This window comes from Ostrea edulis, chromosome 1, assembly GCF_947568905.1.
Source record: "Ostrea edulis chromosome 1, xbOstEdul1.1, whole genome shotgun sequence".
Lineage (NCBI taxonomy): Eukaryota > Metazoa > Mollusca > Bivalvia > Ostreida > Ostreidae > Ostrea > Ostrea edulis.
The window spans coordinates 106786639-106811524 of NC_079164.1; the positions used below are offsets into that span (position 1 = coordinate 106786639).

General features: G+C 34.6%; 1 protein-coding gene across 1 annotated transcript in view; it reads left to right on the forward strand.

Annotated features, from left to right (window-relative positions):
• The first annotated feature begins 3049 nt into the window (after nucleotides 1–3049).
• Nucleotides 3050–24886, forward strand: part of LOC125667460 (E3 ubiquitin-protein ligase znrf3-like) — a 39445-nt gene continuing 17608 nt past the window's right edge. The window contains exon 1 of the mRNA XM_048900985.2: nucleotides 3050–3393. Within this exon, the coding sequence (XP_048756942.2) occupies nucleotides 3208–3393 (186 nt within the window). The 5' untranslated portion in view covers nucleotides 3050–3207. The remainder of the gene's footprint in view (nucleotides 3394–24886) is intronic.

Here is a 24886-nt window from a genome sequence, read left to right on the forward strand (position 1 = left end):
GGGGTATGTGTGCAGTACAATCCCCATGTGTGTTTTATTCTTGTAAGCTATAAGAACAAATGATGTGATCTTTGTGAATACTGCCCGAAATCAAATGTGCAGGTGATAGAAATATCCCCAAGGCCACTAGACATTGACCCCCCCTCCCCCCGGCGCTTCTTGTCTTTTATGTTCCACAACAACTTTGAAAATAAATTTGAAGTACATATGATTCTCTCTCTCTCTCAATCAAATCAATAATCGATATTCCGCTGTCATTTCGTCAACTGCTACCTTACTGTAAACGAACTCAAAGCCACAAATCGCCAGCATTTTGTTTTGGAAAATACACAGGGGTGTGATACACGGTCCAGCGCATATATATATTGAATGTAAAATGGGAGGGGTGTCAGGAGACGTTTATCATAATAAATGTCGGGGTCACTGTCAGCTGAAGCTGACATCCACAAGTAATGGACTAATGCAAGAATGTCAATGCGATGTAATTGATAATACCATTCTATGATAGAGTTTGTCTTTGAGAATCGTTTGTGGTAGCAATGAAATCTATTTCCAATTTCTTCCCATAATACTAATCATGTGCGATAGGGTTTTCTTTATCGTTTATGGCGGGGTGGGGGTGGGGTGACATTCGCGAAAAACTAAAAACGAGCAACACCAGCAGGCTAGTAGATGTTTAAGATTTCAGGACATCGTGGATATTGTAGGTATCGGTTCTAGGTTTCTTTGTTTTGCTTCTCTTTTCTTTCTGCGGATGTTGATATTGTCCATTACTAAATTACAGACTGTCCAAAAAAAACACCACAACATGAATACACAGTGGCGGATTTAAAATTTAAAATTTTTAAAAGTTTAAAATTTTCTTACTTAAGGTAAATCGTGGTATCTTGTTTAGAAAAATGTACTAAACAATGTAAGAAGCAATAATTTCTTCCACTCCCGGAGAAATAAATGACAAAATCTATTGATTTCTTGAATTACTTTATTGGGAGAACTTAATTTTTTCCAAAAACCTTGCAATTCCTAGATCCGCCCCTCATATAAATCTTTAATGCATCTCATTGACGCATTTTGAAGGGGAAAAAAATGTTCAAACGTGCGTTGAGAAAACAATCTTTATTTATTTTATTTTTTACGTAAGTTGGTACACTAGTGTAGTCTTAATAGATAAAAATCAAATAATGATATTGTACAATGTTTAAAGTACAATGTATATCCGAACTTTGTCAGATTATATGTAATTTTCTTCCCCGTGGGTTCCCGAGATGACGACCCAGTACTTAAGTTGAAGTGCCCCCCAAAAAACATAACAGCGGAGTATTTCTTTTTTATTGGCATTCATTTTGGTACTCGCATCTTCCCAAGTCTGGGGCTTGTGATCAACCAAATTGTGTATGACAATGATTTATTTGCACAAGCAAAATGACAATTACTGGCAAATGCACATGTTATAGATTATACCATAAAAACAATAATATTCAAAATACAATCAGTGATTTGAATGTATGAATATGGCACCAGACATAGTCATATTATGATATAATACACTGCATATAAGGTAAGGGACCATAATAAGTATATAGGAATAGTATATGGAGTCATAATACACACATATATATATGTATATAATATATATATATATATATATATAGTCATAGGACTTTCTCATGATAAATTATGTAGACATATTGGAAGCAGTTACTTTAATGAAATTCCTTTTATTTGACACATCTTCAATAAATTTAGACAGACATTTCAATACACTATAGGACTTGGAATTCTATTATTATGCTCAACTCCAATATCATTTTATATAGGGGCCTAATGATATTGTAATATAACGATTTCATCTCTAAAATACTGTGTAGAATGCACCAGTCCGGTATCCACTCAATCTTTGAGTGCCCCTTGTAAACTCCTACAAGTAAGAGTAAGACCTGACTCAAAGTCTCAACGCTCATTGTAGACCTCGTTACACAGTATCAATTAAAATGAAACAAGACAAACTGATAAAAATAAAACATACATATATTATACATAATAACATGGAATAAAGTACCCCTGCTGAACCTCTAGCGGACTAAAGTACCCCCCCCCCCCCTTTCTGGAAACTGGAAATTGCTGAAGTGTTCACATTATATATGGTCATATCCACAAAATGTTTACACCCCCCCCCCAATCAACTTCAAATTGATGCCCCCCCCCCCCCCCCCTCGTTCCGATGTATGAAATTGGAAACAAACCGAAGTTTCACTATTCAAACTGTCCGGGTAGCGCAGAGGTAGCGCTCTCGCTTCTCACCGCTGCGAGTTCGATCCCCGTGATCGGCAGTTGTTGTATGTGAGAGGGTATGGCGGTCGCCCGCTCGGACACGTGGGTTTCCTCCAGGTACTCCGGTTACCTCCCACATAAATGACCCCCTAGCGCAAACATCCGTGTATCAAAAGGACCCCATTGGAAATAAGCTTTCGATCTTAATGGGTTATCCTTGGTATCTTATGTATGTATGTTTGTATGTAATATATACATTGTATATACCGAATAAACATTTATTTATTTATTTATTCACAACAATCATGCACATCTCTTTGTTCCACCCGAACGAAGGGACGACTTTCCCGTCAGTTAGATGATTATCAAGTAAAGCAGAAGACTGTCATGCAGTACTCACATGTAGTACTTTAAACTCTTACAAAGTTAACCATTGTCAAGAGTGATTCCATTTTGCTCCTTGATAAGTTTGAAATGCGCGATTATATGTGTGTTATGCAGCGTCTTCAATACATTTAAATACGACTGTTATGTTTTCACGCAACTATATTTGCTGATACACTGTATTCACCATCGTTCTCAGTAGCAAAGAATTAATTATTTATCATTCAGTATATTTATTTGGACTAACTCTTTTCTAACATTTTAACTAACTTTTGATAAAGTTTATAGAGACTTCTCTACTGCGTACAATGGATTATTCCGCCCGGAATGATACTGTAATCCGAACCATAAATCTATTTATGCATCGATAAAGTGGGCGGGGAAAACGGCAGTCACGTGATATATACTGAAAAGTCTCTTTGATATACCGCCATAGTTGTGTATTAAGAACGGATTAGCACGAGTTACCGATAGTATATTGCCGATTTGTTCCTTCAAACTTCAGATTTATCGCCAAAATATGTCTGAGGAAGTAGAAACCGACGTTTTACGATGATTGCATGTGTTTTTCTTTTGAGTATCCTATTTTCACATGTTACTGGAAAGGATAAAGCGCTATTGGATATAGTTATGCATAAAAGTGATCGCAATGGAGAATACACCACCGAGGTAGAAAAGCTGCTTGGACATTTTACCACAGCAGGCTCCATGGTCAGTGCTGAGGGACAGGTTTTCCAGGTGAGGTTGGGTGCAATGTTAAGCGAATGTTTCCTGAAGTGTACCGTGCATTGTTATTAAAGCGAACCGACCTACTTAACCAACTTAGAACCAGCACGCGTTCTGTTTATTTCCACTGATTGTTTTTACTCGACGTGTGTGGGCATTGTAAAATATTTTTTCTATGTTTTTCTCCATTTTTCTTTGTCCCGATATGATTACACCTGGAACATGTAGGTAAAGCACAGGTAAAAAAAAGTAAACGTATCGAAACATAGGCCCTCCACGTGTGTATGATCCCTGAAATACCTCTATGATCAGCCCAGATAAATACCTGTTACCTATTCTTTCTCACAATTATACCTGTACATATATATATATATATATAAATTATAAGTATATGTTTATTTTGCTTTTCAAGGTGGATTGTTTTTTGCCAAAATTTATTAATGTAGAAATTATACGAGCGGGTGACAAGCCTGCTATCCCAAGCATTAATCCATAACTCAATATTTGAACAAAAAGTGGAATCACCTTTGAAGTATGTTCTGTTTGAATTAAGATATTCAGTGCAACAAATTTAATTGACATCATATTGCATTGTAATAAAAAGGATAATATTCAAAGTGCATTGATGCATTGCTCAATTTTTATCTATGATTCCACACTTGCAATTTTTAAAGCAAGTTTGAAAAATGGATTTCTTCATTTGTAACGAAAAGAAAATGTAAATTTTATAGCTTGACTTACTGGCCATTCTTCATTTCAAAGATGGAATGCCTTTTTTTTTTTTTTTTTAAATTTCTGGTACAAATACTTGTCATGTTGAGATGCAAGAAAGAATGCAAGGTGTCATACTTTAATTGGGGAGAAATGCTATAAATAATGGCTACAAACTAGAAATATGCTAAACTGTACAAGTCTTGTCTTTTTAATTACAAGAAAAATTATTATCCCCATTTAGCATTTATGTATGAAGTTTCTCTTAAAAATTGTTTCAATTTTACAACTTATTCTCTCTCTCTCTCTCTCTCTCTCTCTCTCTCTCTCTCTCTCCAAGAAAACCTGTTAACTGAGAATGTCCTCACAATGTCTAGAAGAGAATATGTACTATTTTAGGTATAGCTATAGGGACACGTATAAAAGTTTATCTAATATAAACCATAAACTTGCTTTTGAAATGTGAAAAAAGTGGTTTTGAGAGAGAATATCAGTAAGGACATGTCCCCACAGCACTTGTCCCCCCCCCCCCAATCTAATATCTTGCACATTCTGTGGGCCATATTAATGGAGAGGTAAAGTTCTGTAAGGACAGCAATTTTGTCCTCATAGTGCACTTCTGTCCTCACAACTTCATCCAATGGTAAAAAATAGTCCCCACTTAACAAGTTTTATCAGCCTCTCTTTCTCTCTCTCTCTCTCTCTCTCTCTCTCTCTCTATATATATATATATAGCTTTATCTTCCTTTCATGAAATAAATTTTACTTGTATTTATTTGATAGCTAGGTTAATTAATCTAATATACATATATAGTAACAAGGCATCCCATAGTTTTCATGATACATTGATGAAAAAATGAAGAGGATTTGGGGAAGACTAATTTCCATTCAAAACTAGAATATTTTATCTCAGAAGAAGCAAAAAAGTGTAAACACTTAAAATGGATTCATTGCATAATTCATACCCTGAAACCCCCCCTTTTTTTTTTTTTACATTAAAACTAGCAATAAAGTACCATGATTGTTGTATGCTATTTATGGGAAAATGAAAGAAGCCTTGATGAAAGAGACAGATCTTTCTTTGATGTCGGTGAACTTTGATAAAATCCAGGTAGAGGGGAAGCTAATCAGATAGGTTCAGTAAGGTGTACATGTTAGACACTTGTGTACATGTGCCAGTACTTTCATGGTGGTCACTGAGATAGTGCAAGATAAACATCAGTCACATCACAGACATATTTCTAACCGCTCCTTCTCAGACAAGTGTCAAGGGAGTTGATGAAAATCCTCAAAAAATTATTTCTCTGAGGTTAGGCCAAGTAAAATTAATTAGTAGATTATCATTCCCGCCCGCCCCTCGAAAATCGCCCCGCCCCAATTTTTTTTATTTTTCAAAATTACCATTTCCGAATATTTTTATGTCCGGTCCGGTATCGTAAACGTACTTTGTTTCACTTTGCCTATTAGAAACCCAAATACACATGTAATTATGATTTATAAAGCCTTTTCTCAATGAGAGAAGGCATTTTCGAGGTCAAGAATACCATGGCGAAAAATGAAAAATAAAAAATAAAATCCTCCCACCCGCCCCATTTTTTTGTGAAGTTTGAATGATAATCTACTAATTAATTTTACTTGGCCTTATTCAAGGGAGATAACTCAAGGGGATTGGGAATGTAGCTCTAGATTTTCAGATGTCTGCCTTAAGGGCCTTCCAATGGGGGCTAAATAATTTAAAAAAAAAAAAATCATCCATATAGAATTAAAAGGAAACAGAATGAACATCATTTTATTCAACAATGTTTGATGATAGTAATGCTCATTTTTGGACAGTTTTGGGGGCACCTGCTCATGTAGACAGTAGTACAAGGGTTTACTTGTTGAATGCTAAATTTATCTAGTGTCCCCAAATGGCTTTGTTCTGTAATATTTCTTCATAGCCAACAGCAGGTGACATCATGTAAACAGGAAACCTCTGACATTCTATATCCTTCATGACATGTCATTTGATCTTCATAAAGCACTTTTGCTTCAGTGTAAATATAGAAGTGACATTGGAAAACATTGATATTATGAAACTTTGAGAAGAAAAGAAGGAAAGAGCTATCAGACTGATGAGGAAATGTATTGCATGATAGGCTTCATGTAGTTTTGATTCTATGCAATAGATACTCAAATCTTTGATGGTCAATACATATGGTGTAAAATATTTTGAGACCCTGTGGGTTGATATTTGGGCAGGTTTGTCGCATTAATTGCATAAGGAGATACTCTACATCGTCACAATGGCCGACTTCCTTTTAAAATATCTTGGGATCAAAATATAATTATCAGTAATATTTGTCTATTTCAAAAATCATCTCCTAGCTGAGTAGCTCAGTAGGTTAGCACGTCGACTGCTGAACTGTAGGTTGCGGGTTCAAGTCCAGCAGTTTTTTTTTTTTTTTAATTTTTCTGATTGCTCTCTACTAAAACTGCATTTTTTGACAAAATAAAGTAAATTTGAAAGTTTTCCATTCCAAAATATTGTTGTACATATCCTCCGCTTTTCATCCATATCAAATTTCTCTGCTGTAGCATACCCCCTTAACATCAGAATTAATATACAAAGCTGGACAGAAATGGCAAAATAAAATTCTGCTGGATATTATGTCATGTAGATTGACATAAAGTACAAGGTCATTTGAAGGTCATTTGAAAATCTGTGGGACAAAAATCCTTCAGAATGGATAAAGGGTGTGTTATATTTGATATCTTTACCAATTGTAATGATGGCCATTTCCTTATGAATGCGATGCAGTTGTGAACAATTGCTCCTATGAATCTGGATAAATATAGTACATCTATTTTAACAGCTGGGAATTCTAACAGAAATGAAATTAGAATGTAAATATATAAGGAATAAATTTTGTTTTTAAAAATACATGAGGGTATGTACTGTAGCGCTGCATGTTGGCATACTTTTCATGAAGTACAAATATACTTCTTAAGGTATGCTAACATGATAAATATATATCATATATCTCATATATATATATATATATATTTTAAAGCACTAAAAATGACCAATGACACGAACAATAGGAAATTGTAAAATTTTCGGGACGTCCCGTGAGTCCCTTCTTCAGAATGATTGAATTTTTACATAGAAATGAAAACTAAAGAAATAAATAAAAACTAGGACGAAAACTAAATCATAAAGGCTGAGAAAAAACCCAGAGTGTCTACATGTTGAAATTATCAAGTGTTATATGGAGCAATAAAAAATATTTGTTCTCAACGAGAGTCAGGAAGTTCAGGCAAGAAGTTTTGATTCTCGTTGAGAACACTTTTTTATTGCTCCATGTAGCACTTGATAATTTCAATATGTAGACTTCCTTTTTTTCTTATCCTTTGTAGTATAGTTTTAGTGCTAGTTTGTGTTCTCTTAAAATTTCATTTATTTAGTTTTCGTAATTTTGTAAATATTCTATCATCCTGAGGAAGGGGCAGGTCATCCTGAAAATTTGACAATTTCATATGATTCCTATTGTTGGTCATTTTTAGTGATTTTTATATATCCTTGTTTATTTGACCTTGTATCTATGTTCAGATCCAACACTTTGGATATTTAGTGTTGTTGGATTTTAGTGCTCTCTCTCTCTCTCTCTCTCTCTCTCTCTCTCTCAATATATATGATCTCTGAAGAAATGATTAAGTAATGATAGCATGAATGACAAACGGCAAACAAACAAAAAACAAACAAAAAAATAGATATAAAAAATTACTAGTTTTGAAAAAAAAATATCACACTGTATGCCCTTGATGGTGCTAGAATTCATTGAATTGGAAATTTTAAACTTTGGCATTCTACAGAATGAAAAACAGCCGTAGAACCATTACTGTCGTTGTGGCAAAAGATGAAGGGGGTTTTTTGATGGAAGAAATACATGTAAGGGAAATGATGAAGGACTGGGGTCAGGAAATGATGAAGGACTGGGGTCAGGAAATGATGAAGGACTGGGGTCAGGAAATGATGAAGGACTGGGGTCAGGAAATGATGGAGGACTGGGGTCTGGAAATGATGGAGGACTGGGGTCAGGAAATGATGAAGGACTGGGGTCAGGAAATGATGAAGGACTGGGGTCAGGAAATCTTTGTAACATCAGTTATAGATCTTGTGGAATGTTCATTTAATGTTGCCCAATTAAATGGTTGTCCCCTTCGGATCTTTACCCTTGAGAATCCAATTGAACGAGATTCTGGGAGGTTTTATCATTAAGGTTATCTCTAGAAATGGGACAAGTGTTTATAATAAATCCAGTTTAGGATATCACACAAACTCCCAGCTTTATCTTGTTTTGGCTATCAGCTAATATCTTGTTTGTAAACATGATAAAATGTATTCTGGAGCATTTAAGATAATTATACAGGACTGCCTAGTAAAGGAACAACCACAAACCAAGGGAGGTTACCCACATAGGAGTGGGAGATTGACAGGGTGGGATTTACGAGGGAGTGGATTAGAAGATCCGCATTGTGATATACCCCATGCTTCCCTATGCAGGAAGCCCTGATAATATCGATTATCTTCCCCAGGGTACACATCACGATGTAAATCTGCAGTATGATGTACCACAATCTTTAATAAATTCGGGATTTTATAGGTTTTTGTTGGGATTTTGTATTTGTTGGTCGGGATTTTGTATTTTTTGGTTGGGATTTTGTAGTTTTTGTTGGGATTTTGTAGTTTTTGTCAGGATTTTGTAGTTTTTGTCAGGATTTTGTAGGTTTTTGGTCGGGCTTTTGTAGGGTTTTTGTTGGGATTTGGTAGTTTTTTGGTCGGGATTTTGTAGTTTTTTTGGTTGGGATTTTGTAGTTTTTTTGTTGTTGTAGTGGTAGTGCAATAGTATTCTAAAATCACAGACCTGCTGTGTTAACATGTATTTCATTAATTGTGTAAATGAAATAATAAAAGGGTAAATAATATTATTTCAACTTATACCCCGCTTAGAATCATTCCAGATTAATGACAAATGTACCTTACAACTGCACCTTTACTTCCGATTCATTCACTTGCCAAGACAATCTATTTCCATTGTCATCCCCTCACAAGAAAAGAAAAGTGAATGAATTTTCTCTGTTGTTCAAAGTAGCTAGGTGATCTGTACATATGTTAATCTTGCTGACCAACTTAACATGCATGTTGAAAGGCACATGGTTTTGACAGATTCCAATTTATAGACAATTAGTACATGTGTGGTATGTATAAGGTCACATCTTCCTTTTTTTCCTAGTCAATGGCTATGACATACTATGCATTATTTCCTTTGGATACATGTTACTGTATATATATATATAACTTGAAGAGAGATGGATAAGACTGTAATTCTAAAGGTAGGAAACCAGGCTTATAGCTGACATAGCCAACTTCCTCTTCATTTAATATTGTAATAATTGTTTTGCTGGCATTCAGTTTAATTCTTCAGACATAGAGTATTTTTCAAGATCTATTTTATTGTTTCCTGTGAGAATTCAATTTCAACCTTAAATTTTGATGATTCATTCAAACTAATCAATTTAAAATAGGATTTAATTCAACGCAGATGATTGATCAATACAGATATTAGTTATCTATAAGGATCAAAATACAGGCTTTCAAGTTATGTAAACTGCAAAGATCAAAGCTCCTCATAAGACAGGTCTTTAAACAAAAATTTTCAAATATTAACACTGACTTGAGGATGTGAAGCTTCGCGGGAATGATAGTTTCACCACAAACAAAACTGGTGTTTGGACTCGCCCAAACCCCGTGGGCTTTTCCAGTGAAAAATCCCATTAATTTTTTTTTCTAATTCACAACAGATTAAAGGGAACAATTTGGAATTCATTCAAAACATTTGATACTCCAACTTGATACAATTATTTTTCATTTCAGTTTTACATGATCCTGTTTGTATCTCCTTGAGATTAAGGCAATTACAATGCATGCTCTCTTGTGTAGTATTTAAGATTGGAATTTTCACTATAATTTGAGTACTTAATTCTGGTAGCTTTTAAAGAAGATTGAAATTTCATTCCTCAAGCATGCTTCTTCCCATTTCATTAAAACACTAAATATTATGGATAATGAAATCTGTGGGGAAGCCAGAAGAGTATTTATGTAGAAACGTTCATTTAGTCACAGATTGTGAGTGAAATGTATGAAAGATTTCCCCAGAGCAAAATTTACAAAGAGAGGAAATAAAACTATGAGTCTGAATCAGATGTTACAGTATCAACGAGTCTGAATCAGATGTTACAGTATCGACTACGGAATTGAAATTCCCCCTTCTCTCTCCTCATTTTCCCTCCATTCCAAAATAGATATGCTCATCTCAATTCCTTGCTTCAGTGACTCTCTTAAGGTAGTAATATCAGAGCTTTGTAGCTTTTATCATTGAATTTCAAAAGGATTTGCATTTAAGATTTTTTGAGGTGTAAAGTTTTCATTTGTGAAAGCTGAGTTTCCAGTTTAACAGTCATGTACAGGGGTTTATGTGATATAGATATCAGAGAGAAATGTTTTATACTGTTGACTGAATGTTTAATTATATAGACAGGTCTACAGATTTAAATTGAACCGGAGTCGGCTAAAGATCTATGCCCCTGTGCATTATTGTGGTTAGGAGATTGGTATTTAAGAAATCTTGTGTGTTAAGTGAAATAGAAATGATATTTGCTTATGTGGACCATTATGCTACTTTTGCTGCAAGCTAAATGTGCCTCTAATTTGTTGAACTTTGAAGACATTTTAAGTCCATGTTAAGGACATGTATGTGCTACAGACTTATTAATGATGATTTTGTATAACCATTACCAAATTATTGTTGACCACCTCTCAACAGCAACTAAGCAGAGCCTCTATGAAGGATTTCAAGTTTTACTCCATCAGCTCCTCTTGGTGTTTTTTGCCATCCAAAGAACTATTTATCTAGTTTATTTTGAGGAAAGGGAGGACCTTGACTGCATACTAACCACAGGCAATTATATCGCTTGGGTTCGAATTTACTATTAAAGAGCAGTAGATTTGAACCTGCGCAATATAATTGCCTGTGAGACTGACCGCATCTGTGGTGCCTAATGTTCCCATTTAAAATAAGTGGGTATTCAAATTATTCCAGTTCAATTCAAACTGCAGATAATCACCGTTAGTAAAATCTATGATCAGCTAACCCCTTTCCAGAAAAGCTATGACAAGATGTTCAAATGAAACAATCAAAGCACCAGGGAAAGTATACCTGTACATGGGAATGTGTCGGTTGTTCAGACCAAATGCTGACAAACTAAATTTTACGGTACTGAAATTTGGTCCTGTCTACAGAAAGCATATATAAATAGTAATTAGGTGTGAATCCATATCAGTTTCCTTAATCTATGGCATGTGTCTAGTTTGTTGAATTTTGAGTATATATAACATACTGAAAAACAATAAGGATTTTCATTTATCAAAATTCTATTTATCTATTTTATTTTTTGAAATAATATTGACCCTATCAGTCAAGTTTGATCCTCTCTGTTTTGATACAGACATTCCCTATATGAGTGTGTTTAAATGAGCAAATTTATCATACTATGCACATGCTTTTTTTCCACAAAAAACTTATTTTGCTAATAGATTTATATAAAATGGATAGTAAAGGTCATTTTGTTCAAATTTTTTGAAAGAATTAAAATGAGTCCAAGTCATTTTCTTTTAAAAAATAACAAATATAGGAACCGAGGTATTTATCTGCATTTATTTCCCAATGACTCGTAGTGTAACTTTTGACAAACTTGCAATAATTACAAAGTTGAAAAATATCATTCATATATTTTTTTTTATTATATTAGAAAGGAATAAGATGATTTAGGGTGAGATAAAAATTCCACCAAAACGAGCTTTACTATCTCTTTGACTGATTTGGTTTACATATGAAATGATTTGATACAGTACCTTGGATGGCCTTATTGTGAGTACATCCCCTGAGCTGGACTCGTTGCGAAGTCCAAATTTAGTTCCAGACTAGCAGTGTAGTATGTTAAATATGAAAATGTTTGTGTTCATGTATATAAATAAATACATTGTATCAATCACTGTAAACCAATAACAATCTCTGCTACCCAAAAGTGTAACGGATCTACAAATCACTAGTGAAACGGATCTACAAATCACTAGTGTAACGGATCTACAAATCACTAGTGTAACGGATCTACAAATCACTAGTGAAACGGATCTACAAATCACTAGTGTAACGGATCTACAAATCACTAGTGTAACGGATCTACAAATCACTAGTGTAACAGATCTACAAATCACTAGTGTAACGGATCTACAAATCACTAGTGTAACGGATCTACATATCACTAGTGTAATGGATCTACAAATCACTAGTGTAACAGATCTACAAATCACTAGTGTAACGGATTTACAAATCACTAGTGTAACAGATCTACAAATCACTAGTGTAACGGATCTACAAATCACTAGTGTAACAGATCTACAAATCACTAGTGTAACGGATTTACAAATCACTAGTGTAACAGATCTACAAATCACTAGTGTAACAGATCTACAAATCACTAGTGTAACGGATTTACAAATCACTAGTGTAACAGATCTACAAATCACTAGTGTAACGGATCTACAAATCACTAGTGTAACGGATCTACAAATCACTAGTGTAACAGATCTACAAATCACTAGTGTAACAGATTTACAAATCACTAGTGTAACGGATCTACAAATCACTAGTGTAACGGATCTACAAATTAGATGCAAGGCCAAGGGAGAAATTATATAAAGCTGTAGAATGACTCAACAACACAAATATACACATTAGGTCTGGACTTAAACTCTGAACCAAAATCAGGTCCAGGCTAAATGAGATATGTTAAATGGGTCCAAACAAAACGAATGTATTACAATTCAAAGTAATGGATACTGGTAGCGTAACTTGAAAAATGCAATACAACACAGCACATTGTGGCAAATGCCAAATTTTATTAAGAATTATGTGCTTTGAAATATTGAATACTTCTCTCTCCTTTCAAGAAATGAAACTTGATCCATTGTTTGAAATGAGAAGCTCGTTTGAAGGAAGAATGCACCAAGTGCATGTTTACATTGAAGTCCTGATTGTTTCCAGGCTGAGTGTTGGGAGGTTAGATAACGCATGCCTGGGTGGTGAGTGAAATTTGATTTTTCAGAAGCTGGTTAAACCACAGAATCTCTCGAGTTCAGAAGGTATAAATCACTCCTTGTTTACTTTGAATTTAACCTTCATTATTCCCCAATTCTAATTTTGAAACTGAGATTATCCTGGCCAGCTGGCTTTTACAAATTAGCCAAATATTAAAAGGTATTTTTATTGATAATAATTGTATTTCTCATCGGTCGCCCTGCCACATCTAAATGGGGGAGAAAGGAGGGATGAGGCTACTAGTCAATTCTAAAAGCTTATCATGCCTTGTGTTTTTTTTATTCATTATACATGTATAAAGTATACCTTACATAAAGCGAAAGGGATCGACTCTTTAGAAATATTGATGCCCCCGAGCTAAATAATAAGGGATATAAGGGGCAGTAATTGCCACCCCACTAATTTTACAAAAGAAATGAATGATTTGATATCTGGGAACAAGTAATCATAAGACCTGATGGAGGTCAGCAGTAAGTGTGAATACCCTAGAGTTTATAGGGGTCTGTGATTAGTACATGTCACACTTGCTGTGTACAGCTGCGTATATCTCTGCATGTAAGCCAGAGAAAGGTCAGAGTGGACAAATTTTCCTTTAAACAAGCTGTAGTATATGTTCAAGATTTTTCATTATATCAAAATTCAATTCGAATTTTTAACTATTGTAATGGAATATTTTTATAAAAATTATATTAAAAGGTAGCATTTACCAAGAAGGCTCTGGAAATTGTCAAAATAGTTTTTTTTTTTTTTTGATTGTCAAAATAGTAGATTTTGCAGCAGTATTATTAGCTCAGAGTTCCATACTTCTCCAAATATCCTATTTTTCACAGTTTTTCTGATAAAAAACATCAGAGTAGCATGTAGCACGTACAGAGGTTTGTGAAAACTTTATATTACAGCATAGATTTATTCCTCTGAGTACTCATATGGTAGAAAAAGTTTGTTTATCCAAAGAAGCTGTGCTTTGTGTTTTCTGAAAGAAAAACATTCACAAAAATGTCAGCAGTTTAACTAAATTTGGTCAAAATAGGGAAATTGTATCACTTTAGTTGTGTATAACTTTAAATGACTGTTGGTAAATGTCAGAAACAAATTATGTGAAATTGTCTTGGACATGGTCTCTTAAATGTAGGATATAAGACTATGGTGAAGATTTAGTCTACCTTTAAAACTCCCAAATTTTGAATATTAATAAGGGACCCAGAAAGGCTGTCATCCTTTGTAATTTTCATCTATAGGATGTGCTTCAAAATATTGGCTATATGTGCAAGCAAATAAACCTTTTTAAAAAGTTAAACAATTTGGAGGTCTTAAGGTTGTGATCATCTGATGAACTCTGAACTCTGGCCCTTGTAGTGAATGCGTCTGATGAACTCTGAACTCTTGCCTTTGTAGTGAATGCTTCTGATGAACTCTGAACTCTGGCCTTTGTAGTCATTGCATTGTTTATTAAATGGTATACTCCAGCAAGCTAGATGTTCAGCAGCAACTCTCATACTCTATGTTATCATACACATTATTGAGTTCATTACATTTTATTTTCATCTTATTTCATTTCTTTATTTTTATTATTACTGCACATACCGAGGTATATGTAAGGAGCATAGGACTCAAGCTTGTAAGGATAGGTTATAATACAGTTAAGACTTGAATATACTTCTGATTTATCTTGTATATTTAGTCAAGATCCCAAGAACTCGCAGTCACCTGAAAGTTTGAATTCATTGATTGAATTTTGTCTGCAAAGAGGTTATAATGCATCTTTTCTAGCGTTTAGTTCATTATTATGAAAATTTGTGTAATGTATAATGTATGAAATGCATGTTTGACATCTGTCGAAAAATACCTTAGTAAGACAGATTATGTATTCATGATGAAATGGGAATTCACAAAGATCAAAGGGTGAAAATGTTCACACAATTAAAAAACTATACGATCACAGAGAATATACTTTATGAGATAAATGAGGAAGAATTGTAAAGATCACTGTTTGTTTTGGTTTTCAAATATTTTAAATTGTGTGAATGATTTATCAAAAGTTTTATCAACAGAAGCAGACTGTTTATAGAATTCACAGTGGGCGACCTAACAGTTATATAGTACTACATCCTTTTCAAACTGAAATATGTTCTGTTCACATATTCAAAAGTACCCACTGGAACATGAAATGAAGTTTTGTTTACAATCGATTCTACGTTTTCAGGATGAGTGAGTTGTACGAAAAGTGCATGTAAAAGTTAACTATTCAATGAATTCACGCAACTATCATGGGTACATTTTTAACTATTCAATGAATTCACGCAACTATCATGGGTACATTTTTAACTATTCAATGAATTCACGCAACTATCATGGGTACATTTTTAACTATTCAATGAATTCACGCAACTATCATGGGTACATTTTTAACTATTCAATGAATTCACGCAACTATCATGGGTACATTTTTAACTATTCAATGAATTCACGCAACTATCATGGGTACATTTTCCTGTCTCCCAGTCTGTGTCGGGTGGATCTGTTTCAAAACTGTTCGATTTCTACGGCCTATGTGAGGCGTTTTTGTGTTACTGAAATGTTAGGTGTGTATATTCAATAAATGGGTTTACACTTATCAAAGTTGTTAATTGAATCAATGAGGGCTATATTGAAATAATAATGTCAACTAATATTATTCAAAACCGATTTTCCTTTTATACCATTCCAATCCACAAAATCTAAAATCTATATTGCCTGTTCATAACTCTTGTTAAACATCCATCTATTTAATATAAGTCTCCTTTGAAGAAGCAATCAAACCTAATTGTGTTGATTCACACACTTTGATGTGACATACGCTAGAGTTTGCTAGAGTTTGCCAGTTCGCTGGGCTGCGATAGGTCGTCATTACCCAACAAAGTCCCATTGATTTTGCCACAATCTCCCCAGTATGAAGGGAGTTCCACCTGCTCAGGTATGCCAACCTGGGAATGCTCTACCTGTTCAAAGGTGAGATCAAAGAAATGGACCTACATGCTGTTTGGTAATTTACATGTGTACATAGCTTGCTGTCATAAGCCATGTTGTAATAGATTTATGCCTATGACAATTTTCGAGAAACTATGATACCATGCATGATTCTTCTTTCATTAACTTATAAATGAAATACGTGCTTTAATTTTTCCTCCTACGTAAAATTGTTTTGCCAGTAAATCTGCATAAATGCATATTATTAGACATATGTCATTCAAAAATTCTCTGAGAAAAATTCTAATGATACGTTTTCAATTTTTTTTTAGTTTGTAATACATGTATTTTTCAAAGTGAATTAATTTGTCCATGGCATATGGGTGCATTTATATTGCTACAAGTCTAGAAAGATGTTTTCTTGAGATATATGATTGCACTTCCAAGTGATTAAAATAGTTCAATACAGCATTTGGTTAGAGTCACACTTGACGAATTGTTGGACAGAATCGGACATCAGTTGACTGAAGATTTCAATAGAAATTATGATTATGAAAATAACCTGAAGTTCAGATATTGCCATGCAAGATTACTGTATTTGTAAATCAGTGAGATTTAACAAGGTATCTCTATGTTCTTCAGAGTTGTGTTTCATAGAATTTATTCAATTAATACCAAGGCATTATAGTGTGGAAAGGGTTGTTCTTTGATATCAAAATGCAGGACTGACAAATCTTTTGTACGTGAATATATACCCCAATACATAATTTCACAGGGAACTGAGAACATGCAGAGCTGTGTAATAATCAATCTATGGGTTCTGTGTTTAGACGAGGTCATGTTGACTTGGAATTTGAAATTTAGATTTGATATTTGTGTGTCCACAAGCAATCATCTCGAGCTTTGTTTTGCTTTTCATCTGTTGTTCATACCAGAAGATGACAACTACACAATGCAGGCAAACTGACAAAGGCAGCAGAGTCTCCACTGCAAGGGGTCCGTCATTCTGCTTACTCTGTAAGGGGTCTCTCACTCCACTCACTCTGCATATGAGCATGTGCTGGAAATATAGGAAGTTTAATCTGCGGTAGGCTAATTGCTTAGTAGAATTGGGCAAAGTGATCGATTTGGTAAATTGAATAATGAGTGACATTTTTCCTTCTTTTGTTAATGTTGAAATGTGTGTCAGTTGCCCCCTAAGGCAGAAAATGTCCCCTGGTGAAAAAAAAATTGCAATTTGGCAGGGATTTTGGCAGCTTATAGTCTTTATTTGACCCTGAAATTTTGTCAAGAGTACATTTCCTGCACGCAATATTTTTTTTTACCATTTTGTGTAATTGCATGAATAATGGTTCAGACATAGCTGCAGAAATCACAATGAAATGGCTTAAAGACATTAATTTCATTTGAACTCTCAAGCATTGGAATATATAGGGAAGTGTTTTACATTACAACATGCATGAACTATATCTTAGATCTGTTGTACCTGACTATCATGAACTATATCTTAGATCTGTTGTACCTGACTATCATGAAGTATTTTGTATATTTTCAACTATGATAGATATGCCAATGTATATGAAAATTACAACTATTCCAGTTTTGTTTAAAAGAATATTATGAATTAGATAAAAAAAAAAACCCACCACAATACACTGTGATTTGACTGTTGGAAGCATGCATATTCACAGCGTATATATGGACCATTTTATGCTTCACTCCTCCAGTATAGTTTACAGTTAACATCTATAGTTCAAAGTATGGCTTTAATCATGTTAATGAAAGAAAATTCCAGAGATTCAAGCATTATATGGGTGTGTTGAAGTGCATTAGTAGCAGTTGAAGTAAAATCTTATGTTTTTTGCATGTGTTGTTTCAGAAAACATTTGTGACAGATAGGTATAGAGACTGAGGAGTAGTCGGCTCCTTGATCATCTGGTTTATGACTTTCAATGATCGGCAATAAAGACCTATATTTCCACATCAAACAATGATTAAGTGTCAAATGAAGTAAATTAAAGAAGTAAATTTCGGATTGGAGCATTATAAAGTCATTTCTTGATTTAAATCTGAAATGGGTTTGCTTGGGGGATTCTGTGAGATCAAATGATCTATGTTTGTGTAAAGAGGCAATAAGACAGGAGTGTTCCTTTGTACTACCTGTAAGGCAAACCCATTGATTTAAAGGTGAGCATGCAGCTATGTAATTGAATTAAAATTTATGGCTTAGAGATGATGCACTGGTAGTGAACATACATGTGTTAGAGAGAAAGATGGAGAGAGAGATGGAGAGAAAGAGATGAAGAGAGGGTGATGGAGAGAGAGACTTGCAGACAATTCATAATGGAGTGCAAGTCTAGCTTTTTAATTTATGGAATTTTGGTGCATTTGAAGGTTTGTAGCATGGACTGTATTACTCCAGCATGCTAGCTAGAGGTTCACAGCGAGATACTTTTGACTTGGCGCTGCATATTTAGGGATGTTAACGAGGCTCTAACTTGTTGGAGTAGGACTGTATGTGCATGATTTGCTTCCAATTTAGTGTACATTGCCCTTAAAGATCAGAATTTGGCAATGCTGCAGCACTTGATGGTAGAGTATTAAGACAAAGACCCTAATGGGGTATATGAATAAAATAACATAAATACATTAAAACTGGAACAATGTGAACAAAGGAATTTGTTACATGTAGATATCATAATTGAGCTATAGTTAGAAATATAAAGACAAACCTGAGTAGTGTCCCTTAAATGGGCTAGAAAGGCTGCTTGGAATCAATGTGTTATAAGGGAATGCCATGTGTAATATACAACCTATTCAATATACCAGTGTTTGATAAGTAGGTATCCAATGTTTCTGCAACTGAACAAATGCTCCAACTTTATTAAAAACTATGAAGGGGAGGGGGTTGTGGATAGGGTATCCATTCTGACCTTTTCTTCCTCCTTGATTTCATCTCAATTTTTTTTCTCTCTATCCTCTTGCTTCCTCCTCCCTTTTCCGGGGCCACCCTTTCAATATCCCCTCCCTTTTACTCTGTTGAGTTCACCGGTAATTCTTCAGCAAGTTATACAGAGCATTTCTTTCATTACATTTGGTCTGATCAATTCTTGACCCATATGTGCCGTTACACCCTAGCAGCTTTTTAATCAAGCAGTGCCTCATACAACTGGTCACGAGTGCTAGATTTTAACCAAAAATCCAACTTGCATTGTTAATCTGTGTATAGCAAGATAAATTTTATCTTCTTTTTAAAATCTTGTTCGTTGATGGCATTTGTCTAGGAATGTTTTTATGCCTGCTAGTAATTGGTGACACATTTTTTCGGAGGCTAATAGATATTGGAGCACAACCAACAATTTTCACAACAATTCAGCACATCGACACAGATTCCTCTAATACAATTCCAGTGCAATTACATTATTACTGGAGGCTCAGACAAGACCCTTCAGACCTACATTGTCTATTCTTTTCTGAATTTGGGTAATTATGATCTATTTTTAACCCCTTTTCATGGCCATTTGCAGTTATATGGAACAAGATAGCTATTTGTGTTTAGGTGCTAAATTATGCTGTGTTTGCACCAGTGATAGAGTGAATGACAGGAACTTGTTGGTACCATGTTATGAAAATAGTTCTTCTGGTAGCCTCCACTTATCTATTAACTGTCACTTATTTACCAGGTATCCACCACCTATTTCTTTGCAGATTCCACTTATTGATGTGGTGGCCACCATGACTTATCCTGCAGTCTCCACTTATCCTGCAGTCTCCACTTATTGATGTGGTGGCCACCATGACTTATCCTGCAGTCTCCACTTATCCTGCAGATTCCACTTATTGATGTGGTGGCCACCACTTATACATATTTGCAATCACCACTTACTTACCTGGCAGTTCTGCCACTTATCCCTCAGGTGTCTGCCTCTCATTTTTCTGGCAATCACCACTTATCCATTCCATGTACATTTATGGGACAGTTCTCATTATTACCTGACCTACTAAATAAATAACTGTTTCCTTAGTTTTGTTTATGATTTTGCATATTAAACAGCTCCTCTGTTGTTTGCTGGTCACAGAATAAACTGTTACACAGAATAAACTGTTACACAGAATAAACTGTTACACAGAATAAACTGTTACATAGTTTAAGTATCTCTGTGATGTTCAAGTTATCAAGATGCTTACCAAATGACAGTTTCACCTTCAATACGTACCATACCATTTTGTGACATCACTGAGGATATTTTGCTGGAAGTTTTAAAAAAAAGAGAGATTAAAAAAAAGAGACTGAGTACATCGACAGGTGGAGTGAAGGTACTGGAGGAATTTTGTACAGAATTGAAGAGTTATATTGTTGTTTTGGTAATAAAACACTTATTGCATGTTGCTGTCAACTGTTGTCCTTTGGTAGGGGAAACCAAAGGGGATGCCAAAGGCCTTCAGGGCAAAAATTTCCCAGCCCTCAGCCTTCAACCTGGACAACAGTTTCCCAGGTCTTCTGCCTTACCTCAGAAGCCATGTGATAAGTGAAAACTGTGACTGCCCTATATTTTTATATCTGACTGGTACTTTGATACAAGGAATTTCAGCTTTCAACCACCATCTCCTGACCAGCTTAAGAACACTATCAAAGTGATTCTTCTTCTAAGATCTCTTTTCCTTAAAAATGTCACTGAAACAATTATTGAAGCTGTATTTTATCATGAGCAGAATTCTCATGCTTCATTCTCTTGTATATTTTTTCCAACACTTTTTTTGTGTTAAACTTGGAGACTTATGATAACTCAATAGCATTATAAGCTTATTTGAACCATAGACTCTTTAATGAAGACAGAGGTCAATTGATAGATTTCAAGGTTAAATTTTTTTTTGCATCAATTATACCTATATGTCTGTTAATGTAATGCCATCTGCCTGTTTACAATTCCTGGATTCCGTGTAAGTCGGAATCTGTTGTCTGTAACAATAGGAGTTCTCGTGCTTCATATTTTTTCCCTAACAATTTTTGTTTATGTTAAAGTTGGAGACAAAAAATTGTTGGGTGCTGCTCTTTTGTTATTAAATTTTTTCCCACAATTCCAAAAAATTTCACCTAAACCTGGTGATGTCTCTACATGTCACTGAAAAATTCTGAAATGGAACAAAAAACAACCAAAAAAAAAAAAAAAAAAGAAAGCTTGGACAACATGTGGACACAGAAAATGACAGAGCAGGCTCCTGTAGAACCTGTGTTTACTGTGTTCAGCCAGGACTCGGTGTTCTGAATGGTGATGAGAAACAATAAAAGGACAGCAGTATGATCAGAAAATTATAATTATGATGGCTGCCAAATCTGCTAGATAATGAATCTGTCCTGGCTACCAGATGGATAATAAAAAAATAATGACTGCACAAAATGAACCACCAGTAAATAAACATCCAGCAGATGATTATGTCGTGTTGTCAGGTAAATTATTTACAAACCAAATGATCATTGTCAATATTTTCCCCCTCAATTTGAACGCTGATAATGAAACAATATACACATTTAACTGCATAAAGGAATCTAGGAGACAATTAGGTATTGTTTTGGTTTTTTTTTTTATTGAGGTAATCAAACACATCACACTTCTGCACTGTGAGTGTCCTTTGACATATTGAGTTAAAAATTTCATTCACAGGAAATTTGAGCCGAGTTATTGCAAAGTCTATAAACCAAGATTACATGACTGTAGATCACGAGTTCATTATGTTTACTAGGTCAATCCCTTTTGAATAAATGAGCACAAATATTAATCGGGTCTGCTTCAAGACAGAAATTAAAAAGACTCTTATGATTCAATAATTAGATTTGTCCAAGAACTGTCCATTGCAAAATCCTCCAGAATGCAAGGCATAGCTTAATGTCAACAAAGGGGATTAGAGTTCATGGTATGTGTACAATCTTGGGCTTCTGTGTGTAAACATCATTTAGAAATTCTGTATTTAATATTTCTAGCCAGGTGATTGCAGAGAACCTGAAATGCCATTCATAAGTCTTTTATTGGATCCTACCTGGTAAAAATGTCTGTTGGTAGTCAGAGAGTGGACAGTGGCCAAAACCAACAACAAGTTTGGAACATTCTTGACCTAAATAATGTTTAATGTTTCCCTTGATATTTCAAATGTGCATTTTATTCTTTTATGTAATATTTTGTTTGGAGCGAATTCAGCAATCCTGTTGAACTTAATTCTTATAAATTGACTAGGAATGGGTGATTAGATACAACATTATATCTCTTAAATACTCTATCAGATTGAGCATTGAACTTCACACATAGAGTCTCTGTGACCCAAGGATGACCCTAATTGCTTTTATTAAAATGTTAAATGGTAAAATGTTAAGGTCATAGGTACACAAGTACCTGCATGTAGTAAAATTATATATACCCAAACCCCTGGACCCAGAGGATGATTTCCATCATTGTTATTTTTTTTAAAGTTCAAAATCACTAACACACAAAAATTAAACCTTACAGTATTAAGAAATAGTAAAATATCTGATGGAGCAGATAAGGTAAAAGTTCATGATCATTACACCTCCACAAATAGAGTTTAGGGGGTATACCAGAATCACCTTGTCCATCAGTCTGTCAGCATAATTTGTCCAGAGTATATTGTAACAGGAAGGGAGAAAATGCAACGGACCAGACTGGGATTCGAACCCGGGCCCCCTGAATCTCTAGTCAGGAGCTCTACCAACTGAGCTATCTGGCCACTGGTGATCGAACCCGGCTGACCGCTACAATATCTTTAACACCAATGAACAGATTTGATTAAAACTATGTGTATAACTTTTAATAATATATGAATTATACGGTTACTACCACCTGTACTATACACAATTATAAAGCTAGGTACTCTCTCGTGTCGTACAACTTTTATTTGTAACTTCAACGCTAGATTTGCTGCATCATTGATGCAAATCACACATATAAAGGGTTTTACTTCTCTAGCATTTTAAATGTAAATATATATGAGTTGTGCCCCTTGAGTGATGAAACATGTATGACCACAAAGATGTAAACACTGCTTTTTATAATTTTTGAGATGCCCTTTTGGATAACAGAAACCTGTAATTGTGGTAATGGACAGTTAATTCAAGTCCAAAATCTTTTGATCATTGTGTGAAGTAACAGTTGATTTTTCTGAGTTGCCTGTGAAAAGCTTCTGGCAAATTCTAGTGTTGTAATGTCACAAAGAAAAATCTGCATGTGTGCTTAGATTTGAATATTAATGGAGATTCTCTTTGTGTGGTAAAATCAAATCTCTGATATACAACTTTCTGTGTAAACAGACAGTTATTAGCAAAATTTGATCTACTCAAAACGTGCCTCTATTTTTTTTTCTAGCAAGTCAAATTCACGACTGACTTTTCAAACTTTAATTATAGAAGTGGTAAATTTTGGAAGAAACAGATTATACTGCAAAAATGTTTGTTTTCTAGTGACTTTCTAACCACAAGTTCAGGCTAATGTAGATGTTTGGTTTTTTTCTTTGCAAATGATAATTTTATTACCATGGACCAATGTACATGTTCCCATTGGGATCCGGGTTAGGAAAGGTCCTTAATACCCCTTGCTTGTAGTAAGAAGCAACTAAATGGGGGTGGTTGTTCGGATGAAACTGCAAAAACCAAGACCCCGTGCCACAGCAGGTGTGGCACGATAAAGATCCTTTCCTGCTCAAAGGCTGAAAGTGCCAAGATCGGTAGAAATTTTGCAGCCCTTCATTGGCATTGATGATGTCTCCATTTGAATGAATTTTAACTCTCAAGTGGGACATTAAACAATGTACAACCTTACCAACCAATATAATTATATGGAATTTTTTCATTTAAAAATGCAAGAAGGTATATATGAAGTGACTCCTCATACTGGCAGACTTCATGAAAAGTTCGCCAGAATGAGGCTCCGCGCAGTTCATACCCTCGTGTATTTTCAAAAATGAAATTTTATTTTTTTAATTTACATTCTGCCTTCATTTCTGTTAGAATTCCCAGTCATTAAAAATAGACGTACTGTATTTATCAATACGTGCATTGTTTATAACTGCATCACATTCATGAGGAATTGGCTATCATTACAACTGATGTTAAATAATATCAAAAGCAAAAACATCGGAAATGTCAATAGTATGAAATGTACTCATTTATTATTATTCTAAGGTCTCATAAAATAGCAAGTAAATCATAGATTAGTTGTATAATTTATGTTAAGATGCAAGCACCAGAATTTATTCATGATACCTTTATGTGTCCATAGAAAAAAATCACTAGATAAATCTCTGAATGTAATCATTTCAGGCAATAAACATTATAAATGAGTGTAATTTGTGTGCTGGGAAACGTTTATTGGATGAATATGGAATAGGTACAATAGTTGTGCTTGATTTATTGAGGAATATGTCCACAAATTTCTTTTTTGTGGTTTGGAGACTACAACTTCTCAACACACCTGCAAGTATAGTTGTTGTTTTTTATGACGAGATATGCACTGTTTTTGCTTAATTGTTAATGTGGACGATTTTTCACTTCATAAAGGTCAAAGCTGGTAAGTTTGTGTGGGAGGACATATTCATTTTTTTTCTGTGGCCCCCACAGAAGTCATGGCATCTTGTGAATTTTG